Below are 10,767 nucleotides of genomic sequence, written 5' to 3'. Positions count from 1 at the left end.
TCAAGAGATTTTCTTTAAGAAAATTGAACTTGTAAGTTAATAACTCCCCTAAAATCTACAAGTCCAAATGGTTTCACTGGAAAATTCTACCAAATTTTTAAAGGAAAATTAACAGCAACTTTATGCAAATTCCTCCAGAAAACAGGAGGGCACATTCCCAAGTCATGTTATGAAACTAGTATTTACTTTGATACCAAAACTGGAATACCACAAAAATGAAAACTACAGACCAATAGCCCTCACGACACTAGATAAAATTCTTAACGAAGTCTCAAGAAATCTACAAGAACACTCCTAGAACTATTAAGTTAGTTCAGCAAGACTGTAGATTACAAGCTCAAAATACAAAAGCTATTGTATTTGTATATACAGTTGGCCCTCTGCATCTAAAGGGAATTGGTTTCAGGACTCCCTGTGGATGCCTGAATCCGAAAATAGTACTGAACCCAACTGCCATCAATTGGAAAATGCTTCTGATCATGTCTTACACTCACAAATTTAATGCCTTTTCCATCTTAACTAAGATCTCACCATACACTGTGACCATAACTTTTGTAGTGTAAGGTATGACAGCAAAACTAACAGGATTTTTTTTTCCTTCTTTACAATTTCACAGAGACAATTTCCCTTCTTACTGTAGAATTTTACAACCTCAGCATATGTTTCTTTCCTCATTAAGTCAAGAACTTTCACCTTTTCACCTAAAGGAACCATTTTTATAGCTTCTCTTTGGCATATCCAAATTGCCAGCATCACAACTCTTGTGCTGTGGGACCATGATTAAGTAAATAAAGGTTACTACAATATAAGCACTGCAATAATGCTACAGTTCATCTGAAAACCTAGAAAGCTACTAAGTGACTAACAGGCAGGTAGTGTATACAGCATGGATACACTGGACAAAGAATGATTCAGGTCCCAGGTGGGGCAGAGCAGGATGAAGTGGGATGGCTCAAGATTTCATCATGCTACTCAGGACAACACATAATTTAAAACTTATAAATTGTTGATTTCTGGAATTTTCCATTAATATTTTCAGACCATGACTGGCCACAGGTAACTAAAACTGCAGAAAGCAAAACAACAGATAAGGGGACCTACTGTACATGACCTGTACGCTGTAGAAAGAAAGAAAAGACAATCTAAATTAAGTGGAGTGACATGCCACATTCATGGACCAAAAAAACTAATCGCCACAAAAACAAATAATCAATTCAGGAAGGATCATCAACACTAAAGCCATTGAAGATAAATGAGGAAAAGATATTTGTACACCCTGATAGAATCACCTCACAAATTAGTTATAAATTACAAAAAGGAAAGATACCTTTACAATGTAAAGATCTGGAGGTCACCTTCTTTTCTTTTCTCCATTTGGTAGAGACTGGGTCTCACTTTGTTGCCCAAGCTGATCTCAAACTCTGGCTTCAAGCAATCCTCCCGCCTCCCAAAGTGCTGGGATCACAGGCATGAGCCACCGCACCAGGCCACCATCTTAACCCAAACTTCTAAACTTACAATCACCAATAAGTGGGCAAACTGACATTATATATATCCTGATATGATACAGTAGGAAATACACAACATTGCCTATGCAGTATTCTCACTAAAAATGTTTAACCTGAACAAAAATAATCAGATATCCAGAATGTAGGACCTTCTATAAGTGAACAGCAGTCATCCAAAACAAACAAAAAAATCAGTCATAAAAACCAAAAGAAAGTGGGGTTCATTACAAATTTAAAAAGGCTAAAGAGACATAAGTAAAGGCAATTTGTGATCCTCAAATCACAATTTTTTTTTTTTTTTGAGACAGAGTCTTGCTCTGTCGCCCAGGCTGGAGTGCAGTGGCGCGATCTCAGTTCACTGCAACCTCCACCTCCTGAGTTCAAGCGATTCTCCTGCCACAGCCTCCCGAGTAGCTGGGACTACAGGCGCATTCCACCACGCCTGGCTAATTTTTTGTATTTTTAGTAGAGACGGCGTGTTACCATGTTGGCCAGGATGGTCTCGATCTCCTGACCTCGTGATTTGCCCGCCTCAGCCTCCCAAAGTGCTGGGATTACAGGCATGAGCCACTGCACCTGGCCTCTTTACACTTCTTAGGTATGATAACAGTTTTATAGTTATGTCATTCATAGAAGATTCACGTTGAGGTTTTAGGGGTGAAGTGCCACAATGTCTGCAATTCAATTCTAAACAGCTCAGCAAAACAAACTGTATATAGGTAGACCTAGATATACCTATAGATGCAGATATAGTAAAACAAATGTAGTTAAAAATATTTAACTGGGTCTGGTGCGGTGGCTCACACCTGTAATCCCAGCACTTTGGGAAGCTGAGGCAGGTGGATCATCTGAGGTTGAGAGTTCAAGATCAGCCTGGCCAACATGGCAAAACCCCATCTCTGCTAAAAATACAAAAATTAGCCAGGAGTGGTGGCGTGCGCCTGCAATCCCAGCGACTCAGGAGGCTGAGACAGGAGAATCGCTTGAACCCAGGAGGCAGAGGTTACAGTGAGCCGAGATCATGCCACTGTACTCCAGCCTGGCGACAGAACAAGACTCTGTTTCAAAAAAAAAAATTTTTTTTAACTGAAAAGCTAAATAAAAGTATATTTTATTATCTCAGTCTTTGAACTTTTCTGCAGATGAGAAAAGAAAAAATTTAAGTAAAAATCTGGGGAAAATTTAAGCTAACATGCTGACATTTGGCAATTCTATAAAATATTAAAATGTGCATACCATATCACTTCTCTAAATCTCCCCTAAAGAAACACTCACCTATGTGCACAAGAAAGAATACATAAAGGTGATGAGCTGTATGCAATTACATGTGATTATATTACATAAAATTGTGACCTTTGTCTTGAAAAAAAAAGATCTCCACTACTGGCTTTGATGAAGCAGGTGGCCCTGTTGGTAGGCCACATGGCAAGAAACTGAAAGCAGCTCTAGCAGCTAAGGACAGCTGACAGTTGACAGTATGAAAGTGAAACCCTCAGTCACAAAAACTCAGCCACAAGAAAATGAATTCTGACAACCACACATGAGCTTGAAAGTGAATTATTTACCAGTCAAGCTTCAGATGATTGCAAGGTGCCAACACTTCGACTGCAATTCTGTGAGACCCTAAGCAGAGAATCCAGCTAAGCCATGCATGGACTCCTGACTCACAGAAACTATGAGATAATGAATTTGTATTGTCTTAAGCCACTAAGTTTGTGGTAACATTGTTATACAGCATAAGAAAACTAATATAGCACAGATAGCCTATCAATGATAGACTAGATAAAGAAAATGTAGTACATATACACCATGGAATACTATACAGCCATAAAAAGGAATAAGATCATGTCCTTTGCAGAGACACGGGTGAAGCTGGGAACCCATTATTCTTAGCAAACTAACACAGGAACAGAAAACCACACCACATGTTCTCACTTATAAGTGGGAGCTGAACAATGAGAACACAGGACACAGGGAAGGGAACAACACAAACCAGGGCCTATCAGGGAGGGTGGTGGGGGTGGAGAGCTTTAGGAAAAAGAGCTAATGTGTGCTAGGCTTAATACCTAGGTGATGTGTTGACAGATGCAGCAAATCACCATGGCACACGTTTACCTATGTAACAAACCTACACATCCTGCACATGTACCCTAGAACTTAAAAAATAAAATAAAATAAAAAAGAAGAAGAAAAAAAGTTAATAATATAAGTATTCAGCACTGTGCCTGGTACCTAGAAAATGCCTCTTAAAGATGAACCTCTTTCTATTTGGTTAAAATAATTTATGGATTATAATTTTTTAAAAAACTAATATAGTAGAGATAAATGAGTATTCAAATATTCAAACACAGACGCACATAAAAAACACAACAAAACACTGTAAACACAAAGAGACAAGTAAAAGACCAGACAAGTGAGATGGCAGAGAGAAAAAACAGAGAATAGTTAAGTGATAGATGGTGGTCATTTGAAAAACTGACAGCTGAAGGAATTAGCTGAGTAGAGGTGAATAGTTTCTGAAGGAAATATGTTAACATTTGGTTTGTATAAAAAATGTTTTAAAAATTATATGATTTAATGTACTTTGCTCACCCAACTCATAACTTGAAGAAATCTCTGTGGATAGAACACATTTTCCATATCTAGTAAAGTGAGGTAAGACTGAACTGCATAGAGTCTTAATTGCTGATCTTCTGTTTCATCATCAAAACCTACAAAGAAATTGATACACCATTTTAATTTCCACAAACTTATCTAAGGACTCTGTAATAAAAACATTTAACTTTAAAATGTTTACTTTACAGAATGTAATAGTCTACCAACCTTCTGCTAGTAGTCTCAGAAAGTTATTGGGAATATCAGGATGCATTACATCTCCTCCTACTGAAAACACAGCATTCATTGTCTGAATAAACCACGCATTATCAGGAGCATATGTGTCCACAGTGTTAAGAACAAGTACACTTCCAAATGCTACTTATTAAAATTATCCTTCTGTAGCAACCTTTAAAATAATAACCCCAATTCATCCTAGTATGGCATTTTTACCTTTAACCTCTGCCATAAATTGTTATACCCCAGTTTTATGTAAAATGGGTACTCAGTAAAAGCTTATTTAATAAACTTCATAAACTGAGTTTGTCACTTTAGCACCACACTTGCACAAAACAGTCATCCAATAAATAAATGTGAAATAACTGAAAGAAACAAACCAGCTAACTAGATGCAAATAATGGAAAATTATAGTCTTCAAAAAAGAATATAATTCACTTCAAAGAAGCTAAATATTGTGGTATGTCTACTTGAACAAATCGTTTAGCATCTGTTCTTTTCTTTTCCTTTTTTTTTTCTTTTTTTAAGACAGAGTCTTGCTCTGTCGCCCAGGCTGAAGTGCAGCGGTGCGATCTTGGCTCACTGTGAACTCCGCCTCCTGGGTTCAAGCAATTCTCCTGCCTCGGCCTCCCGAGTAGCTGGGACTACAGGTGCATGCCACCACACCAGCTAATTTTTTTTGTATTTTAGTAGAGACAGGGTTTCACTGTGTTGCCCAGGCTGGTCGTGAACACCTGAGCTCAGGCAATCCTCCTGCCCCCGCCTCCCAAAGTGCTGGGATTATAGGTGCTCAGCCTCTTTTTTAATCTCTTCCTCATCAGTTCTAAAGTTCTATCATTCTGCTGGCCAGAGTTATAGTACTGACTAGGACAAAACTAGACTTAAGCAATTTCCAATATAATATCATTAACAGTATTCACTCACTCTTTTTTATAATTAAACAGTAACTTTTTTCACTTTTTTTTTTTTTTGTTTTTTTTTTTGAGATGGAGTTTCACTCTTGTTGCCCAGGTTGGAGTAGAATGGTGCAATCGCGGCTCACTGCAACCCAGGTTCAAGCGATTCTTCTGCCTCAACCTCCCTAGTAGCTGGGATTACAGGCATGCACCACCACGCCCAGCTAATTTTGTATTTTTAGTAGAGATGAGGTTTCTCCATGTCAGTCAGGCTGGTCTTAAACTCCCGATCTCAGGTGATCCGCCCGCCTCGACCTCCCAAAGTGCTGGGATTACAGGCGTGAGCCACCACGCCCGGCCTAAACAGTAATGTTTTTTAATGAATGGAATATCCTTATGACCTGTAAAGTTCTTCTGACTTTCAAGAAACAAACATGAAGAAGAGTAACATGTTAATAGAGTTCCCAACTACTTAATTGTGACAATTTCCAGCATAAAACAATAAAGGATAACTTTAGCATCCTGACCACTCCCACACACCCTCCGCTTTCCCCAAAACACAAGAACTTTTACTCAGAAAAGAAATCAAGATAGAAGTAGAGACGAGGCAGGACTGAAAAAGGAATAAAGAGGATAAAGGTTCTTCTATCTTCCTGCTCAAAATACTGACAACATGAATAAAAGAAATCAGAAAAAAAAAAAAAGCCATCTCCTAAGAGGTCTACACAAATCCCTTTTCTGACAAGAGGCTTGAAAATCAGGAATAAAAGTATTGCTAGGTCTCTGAACTCAACTTCAAGTGACCATATCTATACCAATCATCTTAAAGTCACCGTGTTACTATTTTAAGACTCATGGTCCAAATAAAAGGATATTTCTCAGCCAGCTCTGCTATTTTGCCGACCAAATTGACGATGACATACTCTTCTTTGCTCTGATGTAAATATTCAAGCATTTTCTGGACAATAACTGTTACATTCTGTGCATTAGTAATTCTGTAAAGAAGTTCCAGAGTCTATTTAAAGAAGAGAAATTAAAAACATTATAAAACTATGCATAACACCAATGAGTACAGTAACATAAAAGTTGATCATACAGTTGATTCTTCTACTTTTATGGAGATCTACTGGGTAGCCAGTTAACAGGTAAGAAATGCAAATTTCAATGAAAAGCTTAAGAAAGGTAAAACTATTGTCAAAAAATGACTTATCAATTCCAATATCTATAAGCTTTCCATTGAGATAATCACAATCTGGCATCTTTACATGACAGAACACTTAGAGACTTAAAAGTTCAAATACAACAGATATATATTTTCTAAAAACATAACAACCCTTAAATATACATTACCTACACCTATGGGTGTGTATATATGCAAGTGTATGTATGTGTGTATAAATCTAGTCTTGGAAACTATTTCCCATGCTACAGAAGACAGCAGACTATTTCCCAAACAACAGAAGACAGGCAAACAGCTTTTGTTTGGATGGACAAAGGCTGGTGGCTCAAATGCTCCAAAGTCTAACAAAGCCTAGTTCAAAATCTTAGTCATCAAGGAAGAAGAAGATGGAATTTTTTTTTTTGAGACAAGGTCTTGCTCTGTCACCCAGGCTGGAGTGTAGTGGTACAATCTCAGCTCAATGCAACCTCCACCTCCTGGGCTCAAGCAATCCTCCCACCTCAGCCTTCCAAATAGGTGGGACTACAGGCACGTGCCACCATGCCCAGCTAAGTTTTTCGTATTGTGTAGAGATGGGGTTCGACCATGTTGCCCAGGCTGGTCTTGAACTCCTGGGCTCAAGTGATCCTCCCACCTTGGCCTCCCAAAGTGTTGGGATTACAGGCATGAGCCACTGTGCCTGGCCTGTAGCTTTCCTTCTTTTCTTTTTTTTTTTTTTTTTTCTTGAGATGGAGTCTCGCTCTGTAGCCCAGGCTGGAGTATAGTGGCACAATCTCAGCTTGCCACCAAGACTGGCTAATTTTTGTATTTTTAGTAGAGATGGGGTTTCACCATGTTGGCCAGGCTGGTCTCGAACTCCTGACCTCAGGTGATCCGCCCACCTTGGCCTCCCAAAGTGCTGGGATTACAGGTGTGCCACAGTGTCCAGTTGCTATAGCTGCTTTCTAAGTGCTGAGGAATATACCTCTTGCTGCTTCAAATAAGATGAAGGAAGACCAATACCAGAGTAAGTTCCCATTTGCATGGCTTTCCACAGCTCTAGATTAAGGTTTTGAAAATATAACTCTCAGAAATCAGTAAGTCCAAAGGCGATACTGAGAAAGCATCATTTATTGGTGTTTTTGGATCAGCAATATTAGCTGCAAGATAATTTCCACATATTTGTCAAACTTGCTCAGTATATTTAGGGTTCTAATTTTTCAATCCTTATAGCCAGGACTTCAAGCACAAAGGATAACATACTTTCAAAGATTTTTTTTTCAATGTGAAAGAAAGTTTTATTATCTTAACTCAACCCAAATTATATTATTTATAAAAGTTATATAAATGCAGGCTGATTGTTTTGTAAGAGTCAAAAAGCCAAATATAAGTAAAGCACTAGAAATACATTCAGTTATAAAAAGTTGACATCATTCTTCTAAATGTTATGTGGAATCATAGGAAGAAACATCATTGTAATCATTATTCAAAGTAATATATTAAAGATAACATAAGAGATGTTTGGTCTTAAATGTCAATTTGAATGTGCAGTGTCTACAACAACAAATCAGAGAGAAAGTAAGTATATCTGTAATTAAAACAGGAAAAAATGAGTTAGTTGCAAATACTGTATTCTTCAATGAAAGAAGAATGCAGATTAAGGATAAAACAGTTAGACAGTCTTATCAACTAGGCCGCCTTTAAGGATCATTTTTCAGGGCAGCTAAAAGGAGTAACAGTAAAGCTCTACACATATAACTAAAATGTATGCAATTAATCTAGTCCCAGCACTTTTATTTGTAGAGTTCTCAAATCAAAAGTAACAAATAATTATACATCAGGATTGTTAGGAATATCAATTATTTTACAACTGCCCCTACGTGCTTCTTCTTCTCTGACACAATTGGCACAGATCCAGGCTTGCTGTGTTTAATACGATTAACTTCCTTTCTCTGACGAGCTTCTTTCATGATGCACTGTTCCTGAATCTGGCTGTAGATAGATTTTGGTAGATGTCGATGACGAGCTATACGTTTTATATGAGGATGATGCTGAAATTTCTCCTTCAATTTCTAGTTATAATCCTTGGCTGCTTTTTCTTGTGATGTAAGCATACCGAATTTTTCAGAAGCATTAGCTTTCCACAGGCAAATGTTCATTTCATCAGATCCACACATAATATACTTGCTATCAGAAGTCCATTTTATACAGATAACACGTTGCATTCGCTTTGTGTGATATACCTTCCTGCTTTGACTTTTGTCTGTAGGAAAGATTCAAATAGCTTTATTGAAACTAGCAGACAAAAACTCTTTCCCAGTGGGAGAGTACTGCATGTCAAGCACTGCAGATATATGATCCATATGGAATATTAAAGGAGTGTCCAGTGCACATATATCAAAAGTATGTAAGTTATAATCTTCATTTGCTGCTGTAAAAATGAAAGCTTCCATAGGGTTCCAACAGATTGTATTTGTTTTCATATCTAAGATAACTTTTCAAAGGAGCAGCTTGCCTCATATCGTACAGTACTATATTCCTGTCAGACGCACAACTTCCCAAGTCTCAATTGGGTTAAATTTAACACTACTTACACTGTCAAATCCCCAGGTCATTGAAGATATAGGATTAGTTCTTTGTTTATCCTAAACGTCTACTTGCTGTCCACATGTGGCAAAAACAGCTTCTTTCCAGTGATGCTCAATCCCAGTATACACTGTCTTTCCTAATGTTGTACGTAATGGCTCTTCCTCATCTCCATAGCCTAGTCCATTCTTTTTCCACTGTTTCACAGTTTTATCATCACCAACGGTGAAAAAAGAAGTCCCACAAGAGTGAGTACATATTCCTTATACAAAGCCTTCATGTGCTTGTATTGTACGGATACATTTCTGATGAGTCAAGTTCCAAATTCTAACCTCTCCATCACACGCCCCAGAAAGGACAGTAGCCAGGTTCTTTGGATGCTTTGCCAAGGCAACTGACTCCATCTTGGTGACCATCCAGCAAAGCAAGGAATGGTTTTGCAAATACTCACTCCATTTTGGTAGCATTTAAAGCTCTTACATATTCTTGTGGGACCTAAGGATGTAAGGTAAGATCATAGTTTCTTGGAACTCTCTGGAAGTCCAACTTGGTTTCACGGACATAATTGTCCACATTCTGGCTCGGTATCATCTTCATCTTGGTTGCTCTTTCGGCGGGACTCCATGAGCTCTTTGCTAGGAGTTCTGCCCACTGCTCGACTTTTTTTTAAACTGTTTCAGTTAATGTGTAACGCCACTTAAATCTAAAAATACATAGGCCACCCCATCAACAGCTTTCAATTTATGGAGCTGCTTCAGACATGCTCCCTATGGACTCCAAATTATGTTATATAGCTTTAGATAATATACATCAAATTTATCTCCTATTCTAAGACCATGAAATATAGCATTTCCAGAACTGTATGGGGTTTGGTGTTATAAACTGTATTGCCAGAGGTCTTTTCTGTTCAGATTTGGTAGCTCCTTCTCACCTTCTCTCTTCCTGTATATAAGAGAGGTAATAAAACCTGGTAAAAGGGAATCCTACCCCAAGCTACAGATCACCAAACATCCAAGGACCAAAGTTCTCGCCGTATCATTTGATAGAGGTTAGAAGTGATAACAGCACTGAGAAGACAGTACTTTAGTGCCTTCTTTGGGCACCAAGGATACTCAGTATCTCCTCAAAGAATTCAAATCACTCATCTCACTGCAGGTAAGGGATCAAACAGATCAACCTTCATAATTTTAAAAGTCACCTATTTTCCCTGTGACTCTTATTTTTAAGTGCAAGTATAATTATTAAATACAATAATATTACAAACCCCCTATCTGTGGTTTTGCTTCCCATGGTTTCAGTTACCCACAAACAGAGCCCAAAAAATATTAAGTGGAAAATTCCAGAAATCAATAATTCATACATTTTAAACTGCATGCCTTTCTAAGCAGCATGATAAAATCTTGCACCATCCTACTCCATCTGGGACATGAATCATCCCTTTGTACCCACACTGTATATGCTACCAGCCCATTAGTTATTAAGTAGCCATCTTGGTTATCAGATTGAAAATATATAAATACCCGGCCGGGCGCGGTGGCTCACGCCTGTAATCCCAGCACTTTGGGAGGCCGAGGCGGGCGGATCACAAGGTCAGGAGATCGAGACCATGGTAAAACCCCGTCTCTACTATACAAAAAATTTGCCGGGCGCGGTGGCCGGCGCCTGTAGTCCCAGCTACTCGGGAGGCTGAGGCAGGAGAATGGCGCGAACCCGTGAGGCGGAGCTTGCAGTGAGCCGAGTTCGCGCTGCTGCCCTCCAGCCTGGGCTTCAGAGCGAGACTCCGCCT

At 38.6% G+C, this 10,767-nt stretch overlaps 1 protein-coding gene across 1 annotated transcript in view; it reads right to left on the bottom strand.

Moving 5' to 3' along the window:
• AP4E1 (adaptor related protein complex 4 subunit epsilon 1) overlaps positions 1 to 10,767 on the bottom strand; it is a 95,517-nt gene that overhangs the window by 50,638 nt on the left and 34,112 nt on the right. The window contains exons 11-13 of the mRNA XM_017896204.1: positions 6,112 to 6,251; positions 4,332 to 4,444; positions 4,101 to 4,219 (exon numbers count right to left, since the gene is read on the bottom strand). Of these exons, the coding sequence (XP_017751693.1) occupies positions 4,101 to 4,219; positions 4,332 to 4,444; positions 6,112 to 6,251 (372 nt within the window). The remainder of the gene's footprint in view (positions 1 to 4,100; positions 4,220 to 4,331; positions 4,445 to 6,111; positions 6,252 to 10,767) is intronic.

This window comes from Rhinopithecus bieti, unplaced genomic scaffold (genome assembly GCF_001698545.2).
Source record: "Rhinopithecus bieti isolate Rb0 unplaced genomic scaffold, ASM169854v2 scaffold_27781, whole genome shotgun sequence".
NCBI classification, from domain to species: Eukaryota; Metazoa; Chordata; class Mammalia; order Primates; family Cercopithecidae; genus Rhinopithecus; species Rhinopithecus bieti.
This window is presented reverse-complemented; position numbering and strand designations above follow the sequence as displayed.